The 26,452-nt window shown below is 45.4% G+C and overlaps 1 protein-coding gene across 1 annotated transcript in view; it reads right to left on the bottom strand.

Moving 5' to 3' along the window:
• EGFLAM (EGF like, fibronectin type III and laminin G domains) overlaps positions 1-26,452 on the bottom strand; it is a 97,052-nt gene that overhangs the window by 59,515 nt on the left and 11,085 nt on the right. The window contains exons 4-6 of the mRNA XM_066615301.1: positions 16,899-17,016; positions 15,319-15,454; positions 2,356-2,522 (exon numbers count right to left, since the gene is read on the bottom strand). Of these exons, the coding sequence (XP_066471398.1) occupies positions 2,356-2,522; positions 15,319-15,454; positions 16,899-17,016 (421 nt within the window). The remainder of the gene's footprint in view (positions 1-2,355; positions 2,523-15,318; positions 15,455-16,898; positions 17,017-26,452) is intronic.

The following is a 26,452-nucleotide window of genomic DNA, read 5'->3' as shown; positions in this document are numbered from 1 at the left end:
AGTCACCCAGATTTTGGTGAGTTTCATTTTTGGGATGTTTTGCAGTCTTTGAATGTTTGTGTATTTTATTGTTGTGTTTTATTAAACTTGTTTAATGAACAAGTTAGCTGCCTTGGATCTCTCAAGAAAGAAGTGGGATATAATTTGTTTAAATGAACCTGTAAGCTTTTATTGTTGTTTAAATGGACCTGTAAGCTTTTATTGTTGTCCCCACATAGGATAGAATGAAAGTTACAATGAATAGCAGTCCCATGCAGAGTTATTTACCACTGCATGCCATGTTGTGCAAATGACCCTTTGCCGTGATGTTGCTAGTAGTGTGGATCAAACTACTAAATTATTTCATGCTTGCACTTTTTAGAAAAAGCTTAAATAGCAGCTGGGCTGCGTCCATGGTGGTGGTAGGAGGGAGGCTTTTTACTTATCCCTGCCATGGTCCTGATCCAAATTATGCCCCCTGCAGCTGTTATATCTACTGCAAAAAAGCTTTCATTGGTACTAATGGGAGCTTTACCCATAGCAATGACAGCAGTAGGGGGAGTGGAGGGTATTTAATATTTAACAGACATAACAACAACAACAACAACAACAACAGGTATTTATATATCTTTTTAGATTGTGAGCCCTTTTGGGACAGGGAGCCATTTAGTTATTTGATTTTTCTCTGTAAACCGCTTTGTGAACTTTTAGTTGAAAAGCAGTATATAAATACTGTTAATAATAATAATAATAATAATAATAATAATAATAATAATAATAATAATAATAATAATAATATATACCGCCTTTCTTGGTCTTTATTCAAGACTTTATTCAAGGCGGTTTACATAGGCACGCTTTTATTTAAATCCCTTCTTAATTAGGGATTTTTACAATTTGAAAGAAGGTTCTTTCTTTCAAGAACCACTACATTCAAGGTGTTTCGTTCCAATCTGGCTTCACATTCTGGCCTCCATCCTCCCATGCTCAGAGCAGATGGAATTGCTCGGCTTCAGCTTGTCAGCTGCTTCAAGGTCGCACGGTGCCAGTGGCCTCGAACTGGCGACCTTGTGGATGTTATCTTCAGGCAGACGGAGGCTCTACCCTCTAGACCAGACCTCCTGCCCAGACCAGACCTCCTGCCCCAGTGCTTGAAGTCTTTGAGCCCAATCCTATGCAACTTTTCAGCACTGATGCAGTTAAGCCAACAAGGTGTGTGCTGTATCCTGTGGTTGGGGGGCAATCATGGATGCCTCCTCAATGGCACTTGAGGAGGCAACTGCACTGGCACTTGAAAGTTGCGTAGCATTAGGCCCTTTGACCCTTTATGTTTCTCCACTCCTGCCAATGGTAGCTTATGCCATGAAGCATGATGGGATGCGAACCTAATAATAATGTTGGCGGATATATGGCAAGTCTACACACAGGAATGCTATCTTTAGCAGCAGACTAATGATTTTTGTATATTTAATGTTATATTTTCCACCCTTAACCTCAGCAAAGATTATGAGACTCTTTTTTAAAAACTCTAGGCACGTCCAAGAATTTTGAGACTATCCTGATACCATCAGGACAGTTTTGCAAGTCAGGTGTGAACTAATGCAAGCCAAAAATTCAACGTGCACTCCATAGTCCCTGATCAAAACACAAATGCAAACCTACTCAAGCCATTGTCCGCCCCTAAGCCTAAACTTCCAATTGTCAGCTCCTCCAACCCTCTTTCAAAACATTACAGATTTACTTTGGTCTTTTCTGTGGTTGCTTTTAAATTATGCATGTGATATATACAATTCCGTTTTTAAAAACAGCAAGAGGAGGTGAACAATAGGCTTGTCGGTGTTGCATCTCCCTGAGAGATTTGTTTACCAATTCCGTATGAAGCTGCCACCCCCACCCCATAAAAAAAGAAAGAATCAGGTAGCGATACAGGAATGAAAAACTGGTAGTTGTATGGGAGCAACACAAGACTGTGTTTTTTGCCTGAAGCTTTGTTTAATTGCAGCAGCGGCTTACAGAATTCTGAAAACTATTAACCTTCAGGTATTCAGTGAGGCCAAATTCAGGAACTGAGGGAGAAGAGATTGCCTTTTTAAAATACATCAGTAGCCACAAAAAGCCACAATGGTTTACAGGTTGGTGTTACCAGTGTAATTGGCTGGTGGCCCCATTACCACCCATTGGTGACCAATGACCTCCAGAGCCCCGGACTGGAGCTGTTAAGTCAGTGAAGAAAGCATTCCAGGGAAGGATCAGGTTGGGGATTGGGATAGGCTGGGCTGTGTGTTGAAGGCAGACTGGGGGTGCATAACAGTAGTACCAATATCCTATCCCCCAGCCTGAGCTCGACACACAACCATTAAAGACTGGTCTACTCACTGAACATTCTGATAGTGTCACTGGGAGCGCTAGGCAGGCTGGATCCATACAAGTTCACTGCTCGAACTGCAAACTGGTACTTGCTGTTGGGAGTAAGCCCCTTCAGAACCATAGAGTCCATCTGGATCTGCTCTCGAATTGCTGTCCAATTGCTGTCAAGCTCAGGCCTTGAGAATGAAGAGACACAATGCAGAATAATTAAGCTAAGTGGATTAGATAGACCTGAAGCCAAATATTCATATCTACTTGAAGTCTGCCAGGCTTACAAGTTTGAAATCCTAAGGTTGTAATCCTATACACACCTAACTGCGAGCAAGTCCCATTAAACTCAATGGAGCTTACTTCTAAGTAGACAAACCTAGGATTGCACCATAAGTTAAATTTAGAATGTAAAATTTAACTTCAAAATATGAATGGTTTAGCTTTGTGGTCATTTCTTAGTTTTGTTGATTTTTGCAAGTGTCAGCAAGCATTAAATCTCATAAGAAATTAAATACTGTCAATTGCTAAAATTAAATACTGTTGAACTAGTAACACTATTTCATTTCACTGGCCAGACATCACAGTGTCACATACCACATGCCCTTTTATGTCAGCTCTAAACTGCAGTAAAATATAGGAAGTATTCAAATCAAATATGATTAGATATATTTTCCTATTCAAGCTCAAAAAGTAAGCCAACACAATTTGTAATCCATGAAAATGAACACAGACTGGGTATTATGGGCAGCAAGGTGTTAACACCAGCCCTTCTTTTGGAATCCCAGGCAAGCAGCAAAATGGAATAATCAGACCACCATGACCTCATGGCTACCATCCATACCTTTCATTAGCATTTGACCTGATAAGTTAGAAGTTGTGCAAATGTGTAACTTAGGTCAAACCCACCCTCTGGACTTATATCAGAGGTTGCATAATGTGTATTTGCAGTATTTGAAAGACAACCAGTCATACAAACAGGCCCTGACTGCATAGGGAGGATATTGTAATGGAAATGGGCAAGATCCCTCAGGAGATAGGGTGTGGTGTCAACAGTGGCCCTTGCTCTGGCAGGCAAGCATGGGGTTAAAACCTAGGCTTTGAGCTGTGCGTGTGCAGCACAGCTGCAGCCACTAGAGCAGGGGTGCCCAAACCCTGGCCCAGGGGCCACTTGTGGCCCTCAGGGACTCCCAATCTGGTCCTTAGGGAGCCCCCTGTCTCCAGTGAGCATCTGGCCCTCTGGGGACTTGCTGGAGCCCGCGCTGGCCTGACACAACTGCTCTAAGAGGGAGGGCGACTGTTACCTCTCACATGAGCTGTGGGACGAGAGCTCCCTCCACTACTTGCGGTTTCACCTCTGTGATGCAGCAGTGGCAGCAGTGGCAGCAAAGGAAAGTCTGGCCTTGCTTTGTGCAAGGCCTTTTAGTGGCCTTGAGCTACTGCAAGACCTTCATTCATTCATATAAGTTCCATCTCTAATATATTCATTTATGTAAATTTATTCAAATTTTAAATGTAAATTAATTATTTTTGTCGGAGAGATGCTGTGGCCCTCCTGCCAAAATGTTTGGACACCCCTGCACTAGAGGCAGCCAAGTCATTACAGGGATAAAAGCAGCACCTGGAGCAGTGGGTGGGTGTAGAAGGAAGGAGCTTGGAAGGACTGAGAGAGCAGAAGGAAGGAGAGGGCTGACTGATGGACTAGCTGACTTCCGCACTGGTGTAGCTGGGGGGGGCAGCGCACTAAGTTTTGCAGGGAGCCTCCCTACGGCATGCAAGCGGCTCCTCCCCCTTGGGAGCCATTCACCTCCTCCCCTCCCCCACATGGCTCCAAAGGAGAGGGGAAGAGCCACTTGCACACTGCCGGGAGGCTCCCTGCAAAACCTAGTGCACCTCCCTCTAGCTATGCCAGTGGACTGAGGGACTGATTAATGGATTGGCTGATGGACAACTGGACCTGCTGACTGCCCAATGGACTGACTGACTAGCTGACTGACAGACAGATGGGTGAATGGACTGCTGGAGATGCTGGAAACTGGTGTGTGGCTGCTATGCCAGATACCTGCTAAGGACCAAGCAGGTATCTGGCAGGTGGCTGGAGAAGCTGCTTGCAGCAGAGGGAAGGAAGGAGGATCTCTGCAGGTTGAACAGGCAAGCTACCCTGGTGGTGGGGTCCAGCAGTGCTGCAGTGCAGAATTAGGGCCATTTTTGGGGAACTAATTAGCTGAAAGTGGGCATAGGTTCTCTAGGTGAAGCTTTGACCAGGAATTTTGCAAAACAAGTTTGTGCACAGGAGGAAGATGATCAAATACTTGGTTCAGACTATGGATTAGTTACTCTGTATTTCCATTTGAATTATTTATGCCCTGCTTTACTACCACACTCAAGGGCACTAAAGGTGGCTTACAAACTAAAACACACACGCACTAAAACACTAAAACAATTAAACACCACAGACTCCAATGGATCACAATTAAAATTGTATTTCATTTTTTAAAAGCGCCAGCCCCTCATATCAGCAAACAATGCTTTCCTAAATAAAAAGATCTGGAGACCCCACTAAATGGACTCCAAAGAAGGAGCCGTTAATTCCACGGGGATGGAATTTCACAAATAGGGCGCCACCACTGAGAAGGCCTTATTTCTTGCCACCATCCTCCTCACCTCTGTCAATGACGGCATGGTTTGAAGGGCCCCCTCTGATGACAGGTAGGAATATATGGAGATTAAGTGGGTGTGCCTTCCACAAACCACCATTAGTTTCATGGTAGAATCTAGTAGAATCCAGGCAGACTCTGACTGTGCTAATACCAAATTTTGGGTAGGCATTCTGGCATTTTCAAACAAGCATCCAATTGTAAACAATTTTACTATCCTTATTTTCTACATTAAACAGAGATGGCAAAATGGAAAGATGTATATAGATGCCCTTAGATCAATAGATGCCCTTAGATCAATAAGTCACCGGGCCCTGATGGCATCCACCCAAGAGCTATTAAGGAATTGAAGAATGAAGTTGCAGATCTCTTGACTAAGGTATGCAACTTGTCCCTCAAAACGGCCACGGTGCCAGAAGATTGGAGGATGCCAGATCCTCCAGATGCAAGGGATGGGCAGATGCAAGGGAGGGCACCAGGATGAGGTCTCTTGTTATCTGGTGTGCTCCCTGGGGCATTTGGTGGGCCGCTGTGAGATACAGGAAGCTGGACTAGATGGGCCTACGGCCTGATCCAGTGGGGCTGTTCTTATGTTCTTATGTTCTTATGCCCTGGAAAACCAAGAGGTATAAACCCCAAGGATGCCATTCTTCTCTTGCCCTCCAAATCACCTTACTTTGCAATGGCCACACCAAGCTGCACATAGCCAACACAATCTGTTCACTTGAATCAGAAGCCCAGTTGCAGTTCCCCTAGAACCATCCAGCTCTCTACCCTGCCCCATGTCTCCAGCATATGGGCTACTCCTAGGGCAAAGGCAGACACAAAACCACAAACACAGCCTAGATAAGAAAAAGCTGCTAGATGTTCACAAGGGAGATGCAAAAAGTCCCCACCACACAACTTGCAGAGTTAAGTACAACTGAGCACTCAGTGCAACAGCAGCCCAGCAGGAAGGGATGTACTGTCTCCTATGGGGAGCAACCCACATTGTCCTACATGTGTGGGACCAGCAGGATTGTATCCCATACCATCTCAATAAAGACCTTCAGATGGAAGTATCTGTAAATACTGAAATAAAGATAAAATTAAGCTGATGCTCCTTTTACTCAGTTGTCTTTGTACTATTTATTGCAGGAAATAACTTCAAGGTCTTAGATCTACTGGTGTTTATACAGAACTAGCTTTAAATAAAAAAAATCTGGCAGTATTCTAATGAAAAGCACAGCACAAGGCAGGCATCTGTGTATTTCTTGTTTATTTGTAGCTGGAAGGTGGGTGCTGCCAAAATTGACTCATGTGAATTCTTTTGTCGGTCAATTCAAAATGTTGGAATCATTGAGGGTCAATTCAGTTGAGCAAGAAGGTCAGGCATGGACAGAAAGAGAGCAACTTGGAACTCTTTGTTTCCACCCTGTCAGTACTCGGTGAACTTGAGAAGTCAAATTCTCTATTCACAGGAGACAAGAAAATCGCGTGTGTTTAAATCTACACAACAGCCCAAGAAGAAATGACTCAATCCTAAAATATTGTCTGGTCTGAAGCCTTAGCATCTGCTGTAACCCTTAAGAGGCAATTTTCTCCTAATGTTTTCCCTCTGTCCATATTAAGAGGGGAGGGACTTCCTATTATTCTGTACCTATCCAATGACTGCTTGTGATCCAAACTGAGGTCCTTCACCGTTTCTGTTAATTAAGAGCATCTGTTCCCTGTTCTTTATACTGCTTGTCTAATAGGAATCTCAGTTTTTATAGGGGAACATTTTTTTTTCCACTACTCAAAACGGCTGCTTGTTAAAATGATATTGTACATGCAACAGAGTCTGCTACAGCAGACAATGAAGAAGGTAGGAGGCAGATATTTGAAAAAGACCTTATTTTAAAATATTGTGAGATGCACTGGGGATGTGTACTGACCCTTCCGAAGGAAAATTCAAAGAACCATTCTTAATGTTTACTGTTATTTCCACCCCAACCCCCCCCCCCAGGACTTTCTTAGAGAGACAAGAGGAACAACCATTTTTAACCTCATTAAAAAACAAGATGCTGTAAAATATATAACATTTTTTAAGATTGTAAGCCCTTTGGCAACCGAGAACCATTCATTTATTTCTTTAGCTATGTAAACCACTTTGTAAACTATTTTTGTTGAAAAAGTGGGATATGATGATGATGATGATATGGTTATCAACACTGACAAAACTATGCTTGTATGCTAAAGAAAAGAGGGCGTCTGCTGAGAAGAATGATAAAGGAGGAGAAATGGCACCACAGTAAAATGTTACTGATTTCTTAGAATGAGTTTTGCTAACTGGATACACAGGAGGTAAACTGTGCACGAATTTGCGCACTCACACGAGTACAAGAATTTATGCACACATGCACACAAATACAAGAATTTTGAATATAGGGGTTTGGACATTCTCCCTTGTACTAGTCCCAGCTAGGTCTAGTATGCTATGCTACCTATGGAAGCCTCAACGTAGACCTAGAACATACTGGAAAGAATCCAGCAAAGAGTTGATAATTCTGTAGAAGTTCAGGGTTTTGTCCATCCTTAAAAGCAATCCAAAAGCCTACTAAAAATAACACCAGGCAGCAGCCTGGAAAATATCTTTAAGGTCAAAAGTCTATAATATAAAGCTTTAAGATGCCCCAGTGAACAGAGAATCCAGAAGGCTTACAGGACCAATTTCTGCTCTCAGATTACTTTGGTAGAAATTCCATAACAGTGCTGAAAAGCATCAGGTGCAAATATATTAACCACTATGTACCAAATATCTACAGCTGAATCTGAGAGGAGAATTATATCATGTAAGTGCCATCTGTTTTATTCTTTTACAACTCTTCCTGTTGATTAAAGTCCAACTGAATGTGGTGGGTTGTTTTTTTTTCTTTTGTGACTGCACACATGTGTAATGTTAAAGCGCTTTGCAAACCAAGTTAGAGGGAAAAATTTTCCAGGAAAAACATATACTAAGATTCAAAATGTACAGGTGGGCCTCTTTATTTGGATTTGGGGCCTGTGGTTTTACCTCACCATGGATTTGCTCTACCTGTTGTCCTCCAATTGCAACTGGTCACAGTTCCGGTCATGACTGGAGGACAGGTGCTGCAATCCGCAGATTTGATTATCCATGGGTTTTGGTATACACAGGGGTCTGGGAATGGATCCCTGCAGATACCGAGGCACCACCTTTTTTTAGTCTATAATGTAGGATTTACACTTAGCTGAACCAACAAATCCAAAACAAAAGAGAAAGAAACATTTGGCACTCTCATGTACCATGGTAATGATGCAAATGGCAATAGTAGTTAATTCACAATTACCATGAAAAAATATTAGGATGTACAGGTTGAGCCTTTTTATTCGCTTGGGTTCCGTTCCATGCACTCACGTGAATGGCAAAAAACCCACTATAGCAAATCCATTTAAAAAACAAAGTTTCTTTGCTCCAGTGATTTAAAAACAGCCTTGCTGACCTTTGTGATGTAAGATAAGAGTCATTAAGAAGACAGTCCACCCGTCTCCTCCAAGCACTCACAAAGGCGCTTCACTCAGCCCCTCCCTTCACCAATGCAAAGTGATCACCTTTCTTTCACTTGCTCAGGGGGAAGGGAGGGATCGCCTGGAGAGAGAAGGATTGATGGATTGTCAGCCAGCTGCCCCCCCTCTCTCTCTCATTAAGGAGGCTATTGTTAAAGGACTGTTCAGTTTTTTAAAATGAATTTAAAGGGATGCATTTTTCCCCTTCTCCAGGGATCAGCATATTCCTTCTCATCTGCAGTGGCCATTCGTGTTGAGTCAAATCCATGTATAAATAGGCTGGACCTGTATACTAAAAATACTCTGCTAGGGTCTGCTAAGACCCCAGATACTAGGACCCCAAATAATATGAAGCATTTCTGCAAGGGACCTATATTCATTTGGTCTTGTGCTTTCAGACGTAGCCAAGAATGAAAGTTATAACAGCATGCAATGTCAGTCGCCACCCCACAACAAAGGTGAAGAGGTGGCATGTAAGAAATATGTAATCAGTACGTAGTTGGCTTTTTTTAATGAAACACTAACAAAACACTGTAAATAGTTTCTGGTCCCAATTGCACTAATATATATACTGTGTTCAGTCATATATGAAAAATATGTTCACTAGAAGCAATTCTTAATTATTTCTAGTAATGCCTGCAAGGTGCAGATACTTAAGAAACAATAAGTTAGTAGTATAACCCATATCCTGATGAACTCATGTTTGGTGGAATTCAGTTAGAAACCTAGTACTTCAAGCATACCACATAGTACTAGAACTAAGGGACATCCACTAAAATTGAGCGACAGGAGAATTAGAACAGGGGAAAAATATTTCTTTGCCCAGCATCTAATTAGTCAGTGGAACTTCTTGCCACAGGATGTGGTGATGGTGTTTGCCCTAAATGCCTTTAAAGGGGGATTGGACAGATTTCTGGAGGAAAAGTCCATCAGTGGTAACAAGCCATGGTGGGTAAGTGCAATCTCCCGGTCTTAGAAATAGGCTACCTCAGAATGCCAGATGCAAGGGAGGTCACCAGGATGCAGGTCTCTTGTTGTCCTGTGTGCTCCCTGAGGCATTTGGTAGGCCACTGTGAGATATAGGAAGCTGGACTAGATGGGCTTTGGGCTTGATCCAGCAGGTCTCTTCTTATGTTCTTAATAGATTTTTACAAGAAAATCCTTTTTGAGTTAGCCCTCTAACCTCGTCACATTCCAAGTTAATACAATCTGCAGGATTAAGTTATGAGCGATTACTGCTGTTGCAACTTGGCACTGTGGTTATCTTAAATACATCTAATCTTTTCGTAGTACTGTCATAAACAACATGTAATAATTCATGACTGCTTGGCTCCAGTACTTACAATTTTTTTTATCTACACCTGTGTGAATGAGGGAGTGAATGATACAAACTGACTAAAAATATTCTCCAACTCATGCTAGGTATTTTGCTAAAATGTAACAGGCCCTCTGAAAACACAGATGTATAGCCCAATCCTAATCAACTTTCCTGTGCCAATGCAGCCATACCAACAGGGTGCACACTGCATTCTGAGGTGGTGGGGCAGACACGGAGGCTTCTCAAGCTAAGGGAATGTTTGTTCCCTTATCTCAAGGCTGCATTGTAGTTGTGTTGGCACTGGAAAGTTGGTTAGGATTGGGCTGACTCTAAATCAGGGTCTTTTACCAGAAACTCCAGTTCTATCTCAGCACACCAAGGGCTGAAGTTGGGAATTGGACCTTATCCTTTAGATGTTGCATCTTTCTGTGCGTGGTATTAATAGAGATATTTCTGAATTGTGTCTTTTGTTTCCAAACCATGTCTAATTTCATAAACTTCTGTCTTCTTCTCCACTCTTCATTCCCAATTCCAGTACCTCACCCTTTTTGCTTTCCAAGCTAAAAAGCCTCTTTTGATAGCTCATCTTTGTACCTTCTCCCATGATATTCTTTTTGAGATAGCACAACAGAACCGCACCCTGTTCTAGATAAAAGCCAATATACCCTACTGAATAGAGGCATTGGTTTATCTGTGATCTGGCTCAGGTCTGGTTGCTCTAAGCATTCTCTCAGTAATTTGCACACAAAACAGGTGGAGCCTATTTATCCACGTTAGTTCCGGTCCATGACTCTGCGCGATTAAAAAAAAACGTGTTGTGCTGAATTCCACAGAGTTACGTAAATACGCTGCAGCCTGACACTAAGGCAGCTGTTATCAATCCCCTCCCCTCCGTACTCAGCCCTCCTGTTGCCAGCTGTCCTGCTTCTTTCACAGTTGGAGTGGTGAGCTTGCTTGGGAAGCCTCGTCCTCTGTGTCCCAGGTGGCCACTCAACAGCGCTGCAGGTTCTCCTCCTCCTCTTCGCTGCTACCACCCCTGCAGCCCTCCCTGGCCACCACCATCATGGAAGCTCCTCTGCCCCGGAGCATTCTGGGACTTGTAGTCTGGCTCTCTGCTCACCCTTATCTGTCTCTCCAAGGCTTCCCAAGGCTTGCTTGGGAAGGCTTGCTGGAGCAGGAGAGCCTGCATCATCTGGGGGGGGGGGAAATTTGGCAAACACTCCCTGGGTTTTTTAAAGCAATCCCCTCTCCTCCCCCTCCTGCCTCCTCCTCCTGAGCCCTCCCCATTGCCAGCTGCCCAGCTTCTTTCACAGTTGGAATGATGACCTTTTAAGCGTCCAGCCCTATGCTTTTCTACTCAGAAGTAAGCCCCATTCCAGTCAATGGGGCTTACTCACAGGAAAGTGTGGAAAGGATTGTAGGCTAAATCTCATGCTTTGCTTGGTGGGAAGGCTTGCTTGTGATTGCCTGCACCATGGGGGGGGGGGTTGCTTGTGTCGTGATTGCCTGCACCATCTCAATGGGGGGGGGAATTCGGCAAACACTCCCTGGGATTTTTAAAGCAATCCCCTCTGTTGCTACCACACCTGCCCCTGCAAGTGCATGAGTGTGAGAGAGAGAGCTCCACCTCACTGCACGTGTTCTGGTTACACAGGGTTTTCTGCCTCGCTCTTCAGCCTCGGCTGGCTCAGGGGCTCCAGGAATGTTACCATTCCTTCGCAAGAGGAATCTCTTCAATGGCTGCAGGGATATTCCCTGCCTGGGTGAGGCGGAGCCTTTTTGCAGTGTTTTGGGCTGCCTGGAAATGGCATCGAAGGGCAAAGGAAGGAAAGGTGTGTGTGACTTTCAGTACCTCTGCCTCATTGAGACAAATCCGCAGATAAAATATCAGTGAATAAATAGGCTGCACCTGTACCATCTTTGCCAATCTCCCCAGAAGAGAGTGATAAGAAATAATAACAGAACAACTGGAAAAGGCAGAAGCCCAAGGGAGGGAGATAAGGGAACAAAAGGAAGTGATGAGTGTGCAGCAACTTCTTGAAGATGCACAACAGTGGTAGGCATGGGAGGCGGGAGGCACAAGCCCCAGGTGCCACACCTGTGGGCCTTGCCGTGTCTTGTGGGTCATCACTGCACCTGCTGTGACACTGCCGCTGCAGCCTCCACCTGCACACTAGAGCTGTTCCACAGGCAGGCAAAGCCCTAAGGGGCATTCAGGACCACTCTGAAAGCCTTCTGAGGCTTCTGGAGCCCTATTAATGAACCAGAAGTACTGTTTAAGATTGCACCAAAGGCTTTCGGAGTAGCCCCAAACGTGCAGCTAGATAAGTATCCGGAGGGAGGGGCTATGTGATGAGAGGCAGGTGGCATTGTGGACCTGTGCCCTGAGGTGGCACACGGCCAGGTCCGTAACTGATGCGCAGGGCTTTTATTGTATCTGCACGTCCATGCACCTGCATAACTTAGAGGGAACACTGACTATGACACATACTATTGTTTTGTGATATTGCGTGAGGATCGGTCATGCAAAAGGAAGAAGTCAAAGAGTCCATCAGGCGTGCTAAGTGCATCTCTGGATCCAGCCCTCTGCCTCTGTGGGCTGGCTGGGGACTAGGCAGCGATGGAGGGGTAAGTGAAGATATGTTACACTTACCTACTCCATCATTGCCTGGTTCCCAACGGGACTACTTGGATCTGTGTCAGCTCTCTGGGTGACATAAATCTAAGTGGGTCCAAGAGGATATGTTGAGACTGTCGGGAGTATAGGATATCAGCAGCACCATTATCCATCCCTTGTCTATCCCCCAGATGGGCCCAATCCCCACCCAATCATCCCCTGGAATGCCTCGTCCTCTAAGCTACCTGCTCCAATGAGGGTTCAGTGCTCCATTGGCACATGCACAGGGTCACCAGCCATCTCCACTGGTGGCACTAGCCCATGCACCATTTCAGCAGATGCCGCTTCAACAACCCAGGACTTGCACTGATGAAGTGCGAGTTCCATGAGCGCAAGGCCCAGATAAAGATTGGGATATTGATCTTCCTTTGTACCCACCTTTGTGTATTTCATTTACTGTATTTTAAATAGGGAATTTGAGGATATTTGATATATTGCTGGAACATATGATGAATTTCTGGACCACAGAGTAAGGATTTGAAAGTCAACGGAGACCACATGTGACTGAGCAAAAGAGTCTGCCCAAACACTGCAGACCACCAAAGCCCATGAGTCGCATTAGAAAATGTCAGAGCACTAAAATATATTTAATGTACAGTTTCTTGGCTTCGAAATCTTACTGCTGCCTGGGGTCATGAGAAAATGCAAGTTTCGATTCAGAGTTACACAAACAAAAAAGTTTGGAGACCGCTTGAATAAAGTCAACTGCAGAAGCAACCTAATAGAACTGCTAGAATATTGTTGAACTGATAGCCGAAAAAACTCCATAAGGTTGCCAGCGTTCCACACAAGAACAGAGGGTGGGACAAGCTTTTAAACTGGCCCAAAGTGATTTACTCACATTTAATTTATGTACGTAATAAGCAGAGTTTATGCAGGTGCACTCCTCTGACTGAGACCCTGAATTCATATTAAGAATGTTTGCATGGGAATTTGATCCTTCTTAATTCACTTTAAAATTCTAACTGTGGGTATCCACCACTGCAGTTGCCTTGTGGCAGGACCTCAGTTGGCTGACCAGTGGCACAGTCTTTGCCTTTTTACACCAGTAGGTCACTAGTCCCATATCCCTTCGGATTGGGTGTAAGTCCCTCCGAACCCAAAGGGGCTTACTTCTGAGTAGACATGCATAGGATTGCACTGCTACCCATTGATGCTTCCCAATACCCACTTTGCACTCAGCAGCTAGGCACAACCATTCACGGGCCCACCGTGACATTAGAGTATTTAAGCAAACGGTAGCCAGAGAAGCCATGAACTCTCTTCCTGGTGACCGCTGTGACATTACAGTGGATAAGCCCAAATGAGCCAATGTCCAGAGTGAATACAATGGTATAAAATATCCTTTTCCAATAGCTAAATAGCTAAATCACTCAATGCTTAGAGTCAACCTACATGTTCTGAAAAATGCATTTTTTACCAAAATCCTACAAGGGAGTTGGGAACACTGTAAGTTGTTGTGGGGAAGGAGAAGGCAGCAACATGATCCCCAAGATCGTGCTGCTGCCAGGGACGGGAAGGAGGTTTTCTATTTACTTGCAGCCAGCGCTGCAGACCTGGGGTCTCGGGGGTGGGGGGAGACATCTGCAGGGCTCCCCATGCCTGCAGAACTGTGTAAAAAAAAAAAAGAGAAAAAAATGGATACTTCTGGTTTTGTAGGAAAAACGGAAAGTGCCCTTTTTTGTTTGTTTGTTTTTTTAAGTTTTTCAAGCACAGGGAGTCCTGTGGATCACTGCACCTTCTGTATCTCCGCACCCCCCGGACTCCCCAGGACTGCAGTGCTGGCTGCAAGTAAGTAGAAAAAACCCCTCCTGTCCCAGGCAGCAGCACAAATCATGTTGTTGCCTTCCCCCTTTCCCCACCCCTTTTAAGGGGCATTGGCCAGTGCTTCCCAGGCTGGTGGGTTGCGACCCACCAGTTTGGGAACCAACGGCCTAGAACAGGGGTCTCTAAACTTTTCAGCCGAAGGGCCGCATCAAATATCTGGCATGGTGCCGAGGGAGAGAAAAAAAATTAAATATACGATTTAAATAAATACATTAGAGATGGAACTTAAATGAATGACTGAAATGAATGAATGAATGAATGAATGAATGAATGAATGAATGAATGAATGGGCTCAAATGTCCAGGATTTCTCCCAGCACCAACACAGCCCAAGAAATAAAGTACACACACTTAAATGGACCCCCATTCCCCCACCCCTGCATGAGACATCTGCATGAGACTCTGGCTGTGTTTGGTCAATTGGGCCAGAGGCTCTCAGGGGATCAGAGGTTGGCCGTGGGCCTGATATAGGCACTCTGCGGGCTGCATCTGGCCCCGGGCCAGGATCTGGGGACCCCTGGTCTAGAAAAATAAAAGGGTTTGCAACATTTCTAAGACATACACAGGTTTTTAGGGGTCTCCAAAGAAATGTATTAAACTGTGATGTAGCCATTAAGAGCACTTCTCTGAATTCCCTTGCTATCTAAAGAGGGACATGTAGAAGATACTAAGATAGTCTGATGTTTAAGCTTGCAACCAAACATAAGGAAGAAGAAAGTCCCCGACGCTGCAATTCTATCCATTCGTACTTGGGAACTAGCCCCACTAAATATAAAGAGACTTACATCTGAGTAGGCATGTCTAGGATTGAGCTTTGAGGTATATTGGGGCCCAGCTGCTGACACCAATAAATAAATGACAAGCATCTTCTCTCAGATTAATGATACCAATCTAAAATGGTCATCAACTTCAACATAAACTAAGATGGTACTTAAATTCAACCTCCTTAAACAAAATTACCTGATGAATTCCACTATATAGTACTGGATTGGGGCACTTCCTTCACTGGGTCCGGGTTTCCAAGACAGTGTTACTTCCGAGTCAGAAACAACAATGACTTGAGGTTGATAAGGTGGATCAGGAGGCATACATTTATCTGAGGCAAAAGAAATATGTGAGTTTGTCAATAATATATGGGTGATTTGGCCACTTCCAAGGAATGGCAAAGTACGTCTTTAAGCAGAAGATCTCTCCAGCGGTTTCCAAACTGAGGGTCCAAGACCCACCAGTGGATCATGAGCCAATTTTTGTTGGGTTGCAAAACTGACAGGGCAGATTATGCTACTGGGGAAGGGAGCACTGCTGCCCAATCACCATTTTAGCCACATCCCTTAGCATTTATAAATCAGCCAGCAGCCTCGAGTGTCTCTAAAAAGTTTGGGAACCATTGTTCTAAGCAATGGGCACAGCAAGGAAAGATCAGGAACCTCCAAGTTAAGGAATTCTGGAGAATCAGCCAATTAAGATGGTCTACTGACATACACAAAGAACTCATGGAGAGGGAGAAAGTGAGCCTTTAAATTTGTATTGGATGGTGTACACACTCTGAAATAGCAAACATTTCTCTCACATGTTCTGAGTACCTCTGAAGCATAGCAGGGTGAGTAAATGACTCTTCCATGAGTTCCAAGGGACTCAGGGGAGTGGAAGCAATAGGAACAGCAACGAATGGATAACAAGGCCAGCCAAATGTGTGGGTGCCTGAAATATTATGGCATAAACTTTTGTGGTCTAAGAAGCTTAAACTGCGATATATTTGTTTGTCTTTACAACGCAACAAGACTTGCTTGTGGTGCATTGCTCTGCATTCTGGGAGTTTCAATAGCAGGTTCAAATTCTTTAATTATAAAATCAACAGCAACATAGAATCCTTTGGGACCTTAAAGGCTGACAAATATATTGTGATGTAAGCTCTTATGGACAAAAAGGCTTATGCCACAATATGTTTGTTGGTCTTCAAAGCTCTAGAGGAATCTTCACTGTTGTTTTTTAACAGAGCACTATGGGGGAAGGAAGACCTTCTGTTCAAAAAGGGAAACAGGAAGAAAATGCTATCGATGTCCACCACATTTATCCATGTGCTTCTCTAGATGTTGTCCTATGGGCTCAGACACATTGAAATCCTCCAACTTAAGGTGAGTTAGGCTGTGCAGGAGGTGCCTGCTTCAGCTGACCTGGTCAGTGGGACAAGCAGATAATTTTTGTAGCCATGACACAGAGACAGCATTACGGGCAAGAAATATTCTGAAGGAAAAGAAATCTTTAAATGCCCTTGTAAAGACTTTTCAAGGGAGTTCACAAAGGAGACAAGCACAACAGGCTGCACTTTGATCCTTTTTAATAATCCTCCTGACTGTTTTGCCATGAGAACTACATTTTGCCCTCTGATCAGCTGTGCCTTTGAAATTTCCTCCTCACCTGTGACTTGCACACTACTCACTGTCTCCTCGCATTTACCTGCCAGCAAAATACGAAACGCCTGGGATTAACTCTGCCCTATATCAGCATCCATAATGGCAAGTTATTTGTGCAGCTTTTACCTTGTGATAAAGTTGTTACATTTCTGGGTATGCTGGGTCGGCCTTTTCCTGCCCAGCCGTAAGCCCCAACACTGACACGGTGGAGTGTGCCTGGCTTCAAGTCTCCAATGACAATTTCCTGTTTGAAAACATGAGAGGAGGAAAGAGAAGAGGTAAGTAAATCAATCAATCAATCAATCAATCAATCAAAACAAAACAAAACAGCAGGAGAAAATAATTAAATTAGCTGTTTCGTTCAAATACAAACAACATTTTGTGTGGTCCCGCTGGGTTATGTGAATCCTGTTAGGTCAGTGTTTCCCAAACTGTAAGTTGTGGCTGCCTGGGGAGCCATGGAAACCATCCAGGGAAGCAGCGGAATCCTTGTGTAAAACCTGATGGCCTATATAATGTATAGGATTGTACAATGTATAGGATATAGCTCCTTAATGGGGAGCTGCAGTAAATGGCCCCATAGGTCAAGGGAACCACTAATTTGGGAAAAAGTTTGGGAAGCACTCTGTTAGGCCCCAAATAGATCAATACTGATCATGGCTTGCTGTTCACAAACAAGAAGCCTCTTCTTTAGTTTCCTTTCCCTTTAAGTTAAGGATGCATGAGACAGGATGTCACCACCTTGTGTGTTCCCTATCCCCCACCCTTTACAACAGCCACTAAGACAGAATGTCATGGTGGAAATGAATATTAGGATGTCAAACTACATACTTCCTCATATTCTTTCCCAGCATTTCCCTGCATCTACCTCTCTCCTAATCAACAGTTGTCCAGCTTGTCTGCATTTTAGATTGTTTAGTTTTAGTTTGTGAGTTTTAGATTATGAGACGGGGATTTCTTACTTGCAAAATGCCATATAAATGCAGACAAAATAATAATAAGGAATAATAATATCATGTAGCATGACATCTGGTCTTCCAAACAAATCTTAGTTCCCACTAACATAGCAAGTAGCCAGATACATATTGTACACTCACACAAAGTGAAGGTCATTTTTTTTTTCCTGAGAAGCTCCCTGAAGGATATCTCTTAATGAGAACAACACCCATTTCACTCAGCACAATTCAGACATTTGTGGAAAATCTGTTTGTGACTCAGAAAGGTTTGCAAGGTTGTGTGACATCTTCCTGCATCAGAGGCAACCGTGTGATCTAGTTTAATTTTAAACCTACAGAGAAGAGAACCTTGAGGTGAAATCCTAAACTCGTTGACTCCTACAAGCACACAACTGAACCACAGGCTCTGAAAATTCCCCTTCCCTCTCCAAACAACCAGGTTTTGAATTATGCCTTGTTATGATAATCAGGAAGATTTTGAACAGATGAGCACATCTAAGCTGAGGCCTAAGGAAGGTTGGCTGCATCCTGAGGCAGTACCAACCAAAAGGGAGGACAAGTGGAGAGGCACCACTACTAGCATATGCCCAAGCAGGGACTTGCTTGCTTGTTCTTTGGGTGTCCTAGGGGGCATGGTTAGGAGTGTGTCTAAATTGGTACTTCTATATATGCATGCACAATGTCAAGTGCAATGGGTGACAGAGGCGCATCTAGGGATGCTATGGGGGCATCTATCAGTGTGTTACAATAGCTTCTGTTTCTATGGTTATTGTGCTTTTAACTTTGATGCTGGAAGCACATGTGGTTGTGAATATATTAAATAGACAATGGTACCAGCATAGCAGTGCTTGGTGTAAGAACATAAGAACATAAGAACAGCCCCACTGGATCAGGCCATAGGCCCATCTAGTCCAGCTTCCTGTATCTCACAGCGGCCCACCAAATGCCCCAGGGAGCACACCAGATAACAAGAGACCTCATCCTGGTGCCCTCCCTTGCATCTGGCATTCTGACTTAACCCATTCCTAAAATCAGGAGGTTGCGCATACACATCATGGCTTGTACCCCATAATGGATTTTTCCTCCAGAAACTCGTCCAATCCCCTTTTAAAGGCGTCTAGGCTAGACGCCAGCACCACATCCTGTGGCAAGGAGTTCCACAGACCGACCACACGCTGAGTAAAGAAATATTTTCTTTTGTCTGTCCTAACCCGCCCAACACTCAATTTTAGTGGATGTCCCCTGGTTCTGGTATTATGTGAGAGTGTAAAGAGCATCTCCCTATCCACTCTGTCCATCCCCTGCATAATTTTGTATGTCTCAATCATGTCCCCCCTCAAGCGTCGCTTTTCTAGGCTGAAGAGGCCCAAACGCCGTAGCCTTTCCTCATAAGGAAGGTGCCCCAGCCCCGTAATCATCTTAGTCGCTCTCTTTTGCACCTTTTCCATTTCCACTATGTCTTTTTTGAGATGCGGCGACCAGAACTGGACACAATACTCCAGGTGTGGCCTTACCATAGATTTGTACAACGGCATTATAATACTAACCGTTTTGTTCTCAATACCCTTCCTAATGATCCCAAGCATAGAATTGGCCTTCTTCACTGCCACCGCACATTGGTCGACACTTTCATCGACCTGTCCACCACCACCCCAAGATCTCTCTCCTGATCTGTCACAGACAGCTCAGAACCCATCAGCCTATATCTAAAGTTTTGATTTTTTGCCCCAATGTGCATGACTTTACACTTACTGATATTGAAGCGCATCTGCCATTTTGCTGCCCATTCTGCCAGTCTGGAGAGATCCTTCTGGAGCTCCTCACAATCACTTCTGGTCTTCACCACTCGGAAAAGTTTGGTGTCGTCTGCAAACTTAGCCACTTCACTGCTCACCCCTGTCTCCAGGTCATTTATGAAGAGGTTGAAAAGCACCGGTCCCAGGACAGATCCTTGGGGCACACCGCTTTTCACCTCTCTCCATTGTGAAAATTGCCCATTGACACCCACTCTCTGCTTCCTGGCCTCCAACCAGTTCTCAATCCACGAGAGGACCTGTCCTCTAATTCCCTGACTGTGGAGTTTTTTCAGTAGCCTTTGGTGAGGGACCGTGTCAAACGCCTTCTGAAAGTCCAGATATATAATGTCCACGGGTTCTCCTGCATCCACATGCCTGTTGACCTTTTCAAAGAATTCTATAAGGTTTGTGAGGCAAGACTTACCCTTACAGAAGCCATGCTGACTCTCCCTCAGCAAGGCCTGTTCGTCTATGTGTTTTGAGATCCTATCTTTGATGAGGCATTCCACCATCTTACCCGGTATAGATGTTAGGCTGACCGGCCTATAGTTTCCCGGGTCCCCCCTCTTTCCCTTTTTAAAAATAGGCGTGACATTTGCTATCCTCCAATCTTCTGGTACTGTGGCAGTTTTGAGGGACAAGTTGCATACCTTAGTCAAGAGATCTGCAACTTCATTCTTCAATTCCTTAATAACCCTTGGGTGTATGCCATCAGGGCCCGGTGACTTATTGATCTTTAATTTATCAATGAGGTCTGAAACATCTTCTCTTTTAACCTCTATCTGACTTAACTCCTCGGTCAGGAGGGGCCGTTCGGGCAGCGGTATCTGCCCGAGGTCTTCTGCCGTGAAGACAGATGCAAAGAACTCATTTAATTTCTCTGCCATCTCTAAGTCTCCTTTTATCTCCCCTTTCCCTCCCTCACCATCCAGAGGGCCAACCGCTTCTCTGGCGGGTTTCCTGCTTCTAACATATTTGAAGAAGCTTTTATTATTCCCCTTAATGTTGCTGGCCATGCGTTCCTCATAGTCTCGCTTGGCCTCCCCTATCACCTTCTTACATTTCTTTTGCCACAGTTTATGTTCCTTTTTATTCTCTTCATTAGGGCAAGACTTCCATTTACGGAAGGAAGCTTCCTTGCCCTTCACAGCCTCTCTAACTTGGCTGGTTAGCCATGCGGGCACCCTCCTGGATTTAGTGGAACCCTTCTTTCTTTGCGGTATACACCTCTGCTGGGCCTCTATTACTGTTGTTTTAAGCAGCCTCCATGCACTCTGGAGAGACTGGACTCTTTTTACCCTCCCTTTCAACCTCCTTCTAACCAGCCTCCTCATTTGAGGGAAGTCCGCCCGTCGGAAGTCAAGGGTTTTTGTTAGAGATTTGCCTGGTATTCTTCCCCCAACGTGCATGTCAAAACGGATCGCAGCATGATCACTGTTCCCCAATGGCTCAGTAACGTTTACATCTCTAACCAGGTCCTGCGTACCGCACAAAATTAAATCCAGAGTCACCTGTCCTCTGGTGGGCTCCGTGACTAGCTGATCTAAGCCACAGTCATTTAGCACGTCAAGAAATCCGGTTTCCTTATCGTGACCAGAACACAAATTGACCCAGTCAATATGAGGATAATTGAAGTCCCCCATGATTACAACCCTGTCCTTCCTTGTCACCTCCCTGATCTGTTTCCTCATTTCAAGGTCCCCATCAGATTTCTGGTCTGGAGGACGATAGCACACCCCCAGTATTACATCGCTGCTCAAGCCTGGTAATTTAACCCACAGAGATTCTACGGTGGAGTCGGACCCACCTTCAATCTCTACTTTGCTGGATTCTATCCCTTCCTTAACATAAAGGGCCACCCCACCTCCAACACGCCCCTGCCTGTCCCTCCTGTAGAGTTTATAGCCCGGGATTGCGGTATCCCACTGATTCTCCGCATTCCACCAGGTTTCCGTTATGCCCACTATGTCAATATTTTCCCTTGTCACCAGACATTCCAGTTCTCCCACCTTTGCTCGTAGACTTCGGGCATTTGCATAAAAGCATTTATACACGGAATGCCCCAGGATGGGCTGCTTATTCGCTCCTTTGTCCCCGCATCCTCTCATTGTGCCAAACTGTCTATCACATCCCATCTCCCTACCTTTCCCAATTTCTTCTCCTACCCTGCCTTTGTCTTGTTGTTCTCTAACCTCCCCATCCTCATCCCATAGGGATGAGGAGTCCCGAACCGGATGCCCCTCGGCTCCTGTCGGCCTTCCCCCAGGGATCAGTTTAAAAGCTGCTCTGCCACCTTTTTAATGTTATGCGCCAGCAGTCTGGTTCCATTCTGGTTCAAATGGAGCCCGTCCCTCTTGTACAGGCCCCGCTTGTCCCAAAACGTTCCCCAGTGCCTAACGAATCTAAACCCCTCCTCCCTACACCACCGTCTCATCCACGCATTGAGACCCCTGATCTCCGCCTGCCTAGCTGGCCCTGCGCGTGGAACAGGTAGCACTTCAGAGAACGCTACCTTTGAGGTCCTGGCTTTCAGCTTCCTGCCTAAAAGCCTAAATTTGGCCTCCAGGACCTCCCAGCTACACTTGCCCACGTCGTTGGTGCCGACATGCACCACAGCCGCTACCTCTCCCCCAGCACTGTCTACCAGCCTGTCTAGACGAGAAGTGATGTCCGCAACCTTCGCACCAGGCAGGCAAGTCACCATGCGGTCCTCACATCCGTCGCAAACCCCCCTCTCTATGTTTCTAATAATCGAATCCCCCACTACAAGAAGCCCCCGACCCCCCTCCCGCCGAGGAGTATCCCGAGTGCGCTCGGATACGGGCCCATCCCCTGGAGAAGGGATCCCCCCTAGGGGATTGTTTCCCTCCTCTCCAGGATGACGTCCTCCAGTCCCGAGACTTCCCACCCGGGCAGCCGAGGAGCTGCACGCCTGAGGTTGGGACGAAGCCTGATCGTCCCCAGAAGTCTCCCCACGGTCCTCCTCTGGCTGCCTGCGCTTCTCCAGGTCGGCCACCAAGGCTTCAAGGGAGCAGACGCGTTCCCTGAGAGCCTGGAGCTCCTTGCATCGAGGACACACCCATGACTTATGCCCCAGAGGCATATAATCATACATGTGGCACTCGATGCAGAACACTGGATAGCCCCCACCCTGCTGCTGGCTGTCTGACTGCATAGTTTTTTTGTTGTTGTTGTTGTTGTTGTTTTATTTAGGGGTCCTTTTAAAAACCGTACACTGGATAGCAGCCCTTTTCTCTAGGGAAGAGGAAGGGCAGTGTATGGGGCCCTGGCCTCCTCGCCCTGCTGCTGAACTCGCCCAGATGCTAAACTCTTGTGCCTTACCTGGCACTTAGTTCCCGGAGGCACTTGGTTCCCAGAGGCCACACGCGTCTGCAGAGAGCCTCACGCGATGGCCTGCCTAGCTTTATACTCCTGGCTGGCTCCTCCTCCCTCCTTCCTTCCTGATTGAAAGGGGGGCTGGCCTTCCCAGGTGAGTTTACAAAAGCTCAGGAAGGCAAATGGCTGCTGATGGGCGTGACCTACTCTGCAGGCTCCTGAATGGACTGCTTGGATTAGCCTACTGGGGCTCTTAATAGGTTGGGAATTGGCCCTTCCTAGGTCCTTTCCCTCCTAGTTCTGTTCTCTTAGGCTGGACTGTTTTTGTAACCTCAAGCTAGTTTTTATTTGGGTTTGTTTAATTATTTATTGCTCTCTAGATCCTGTGTCCCAATTTACTGACCTGTTTAGGTTATGTTCTAACTTAGATTAGGTTTAACCTGGGTTAAGTATAGGTTTAATTTAAACAAGTAGAAAACCTGCTTTTCACTTTATCCTCCTCCCTTCCTTCGATTAAGTGCTACCTTAGGTGCAGCTAACTTTCAATTTTGATTTAAATGCTTGACCCTTGGGCACTTACTCACGAGTAGGACGCTGCTCTTACTCACGAGTAGGACTCTGCTCCTGCTCAGAGTAGCCCTATGTACCTCCCTTAGGTGCTAACTTTCAATTTTGATTTAAGGTTGCTTTAAAGGTAAGGTTAAGGTTAGAAGACAGGGAGTTAGAAAGACAAAGCGTTAGAATGAGTACACTTACCTCCTCCTCCTGCTCCAAAACTCAGAGGTCTCCTTGCCTTCTCCTCGCCCAGATGCTAAACTCTTGTGCCTTACCTGGCACTTAGTTCCCAGAGGCACTTGGTTCCCAGAGGCCACATGCGTCTGCAGAGAGCCTCACGCGATGGCCTGCCTAGCTTTATACTCCTGGCTGGCTCCTCCTCCCTCCTTCCTTCCTGATTGAAAGGGGGGCTGGCCTTCCCAGGTGAGTTTACAAAAGCTCAGGAAGGCAAATGGCTGCTGATGGGCGTGACCTACTCTGCAGGCTCCTGAATGGACTGCTTGGATTAGCCTACTGGGGCTCTTAATAGGTTGGGAATTGGCCCTTCCTAGGTCCTTTCCCTCCTAGTTCTGTTCTCTTAGGCTGGACTGTTTTTGTAACCTCAAGCTAGTTTTTATTTGGGTTTGTTTAATTATTTATTGCTCTCTAGATCCTGTGTCCCAATTTACTGACCTGTTTAGGTTATGTTCTAACTTAGATTAGGTTTAACCTGGGTTAAGTATAGGTTTAATTTAAACAAGTAGAAAACCTGCTTTTCACTTTATCCTCCTCCCTTCCTTCGATTAAGTGCTACCTTAGGTGCAGCTAACTTTCAATTTTGATTTAAATGCTTGACCCTTGGGCACTTACTCACGAGTAGGACGCTGCTCTTACTCACGAGTAGGACTCTGCTCCTGCTCAGAGTAGCCCTATGTACCTCCCTTAGGTGCTAACTTTCAATTTTGATTTAAGGTTGCTTTAAAGGTAAGGTTAAGGTTAGAAGACAGGGAGTTAGAAAGACAAAGCGTTAGAATGAGTACACTTACCTCCTCCTCCTGCTCCTCTCCTTCTCCAAAACTCAGAGGTCTCCTTGCCTTCTCCTCGCCCAGATGCTAAACTCTTGTGCCTTACCTGGCACTTAGTTCCCAGAGGCACTTGGTTCCCAGAGGCCACACGCGTCTGCAGAGAGCCTCACGCGATGGCCTGCCTAGCTTTATACTCCTGGCTGGCTCCTCCTCCCTCCTTCCTTCCTGATTGAAAGGGGGGCTGGCCTTCCCAGGTGAGTTTACAAAAGCTCAGGAAGGCAAATGGCTGCTGATGGGCGTGACCTACTCTGCAGGCTCCTGAATGGACTGCTTGGATTAGCCTACTGGGGCTCTTAATAGGTTGGGAATTGGCCCTTCCTAGGTCCTTTCCCTCCTAGTTCTGTTCTCTTAGGCTGGACTGTTTTTGTAACCTCAAGCTAGTTTTTATTTGGGTTTGTTTAATTATTTATTGCTCTCTAGATCCTGTGTCCCAATTTACTGACCTGTTTAGGTTATGTTCTAACTTAGATTAGGTTTAACCTGGGTTAAGTATAGGTTTAATTTAAACAAGTAGAAAACCTGCTTTTCACTTTATCCTCCTCCCTTCCTTCGATTAAGTGCTACCTTAGGTGCAGCTAACTTTCAATTTTGATTTAAATGCTTGACCCTTGGGCACTTACTCACGAGTAGGACGCTGCTCTTACTCACGAGTAGGACTCTGCTCCTGCTCAGAGTAGCCCTATGTACCTCCCTTAGGTGCTAACTTTCAATTTTGATTTAAGGTTGCTTTAAAGGTAAGGTTAAGGTTAGAAGACAGGGAGTTAGAAAGACAAAGCGTTAGAATGAGTACACTTACCTCCTCCTCCTGCTCCAAAACTCAGAGGTCTCCTTGCCTTCTCCTCGCCCAGATGCTAAACTCTTGTGCCTTACCTGGCACTTAGTTCCCAGAGGCACTTGGTTCCCAGAGGCCACACGCGTCTGCAGAGAGCCTCACGCGATGGCCTGCCTAGCTTTATACTCCTGGCTGGCTCCTCCTCCCTCCCTGATTGAAAGGGGGGCTGGCCTTCCCAGGTGAGTTTACAAAAGCTCAGGAAGGCAAATGGCTGCTGATGGGCGTGACCTACTCTGCAGGCTCCTGAATGGACTGCTTGGATTAGCCTACTGGGGCTCTTAATAGGTTGGGAATTGGCCCTTCCTAGGTCCTTTCCCTCCTAGTTCTGTTCTCTTAGGCTGGACTGTTTTTGTAACCTCAAGCTAGTTTTTATTTGGGTTTGTTTAATTATTTATTGCTCTCTAGATCCTGTGTCCCAATTTACTGACCTGTTTAGGTTATGTTCTAACTTAGATTAGGTTTAACCTGGGTTAAGTATAGGTTTAATTTAAACAAGTAGAAAACCTGCTTTTCACTTTATCCTCCTCCCTTCCTTCGATTAAGTGCTACCTTAGGTGCAGCTAACTTTCAATTTTGATTTAAATGCTTGACCCTTGGGCACTTACTCACGAGTAGGACGCTGCTCTTACTCACGAGTAGGACTCTGCTCCTGCTCAGAGTAGCCCTATGTACCTCCCTTAGGTGCTAACTTTCAATTTTGATTTAAGGTTGCTTTAAAGGTAAGGTTAAGGTTAGAAGACAGGGAGTTAGAAAGACAAAGCGTTAGAATGAGTACACTTACCTCCTCCTCCTGCTCCTCTCCTTCTCCAAAACTCAGAGGTCTCCTTGCCTTCTCCTCGCCCAGATGCTAAACTCTTGTGCCTTACCTGGCACTTAGTTCCCAGAGGCACTTGGTTCCCAGAGGCCACACGCGTCTGCAGAGAGCCTCACGCGATGGCCTGCCTAGCTTTATACTCCTGGCTGGCTCCTCCTCCCTCCTTCCTTCCTGATTGAAAGGGGGGCTGGCCTTCCCAGGTGAGTTTACAAAAGCTCAGGAAGGCAAATGGCTGCTGATGGGCGTGACCTACTCTGCAGGCTCCTGAATGGACTGCTTGGATTAGCCTACTGGGGCTCTTAATAGGTTGGGAATTGGCCCTTCCTA

The sequence above is a fragment of the Tiliqua scincoides genome, chromosome 2 (assembly GCF_035046505.1).
Source record: "Tiliqua scincoides isolate rTilSci1 chromosome 2, rTilSci1.hap2, whole genome shotgun sequence".
In the NCBI taxonomy this organism is placed as follows: Eukaryota; Metazoa; Chordata; class Lepidosauria; order Squamata; family Scincidae; genus Tiliqua; species Tiliqua scincoides.
The sequence above is the reverse complement of the archived record's forward strand: the minus strand, read 5'-3'. Positions and strand labels throughout refer to the sequence as shown.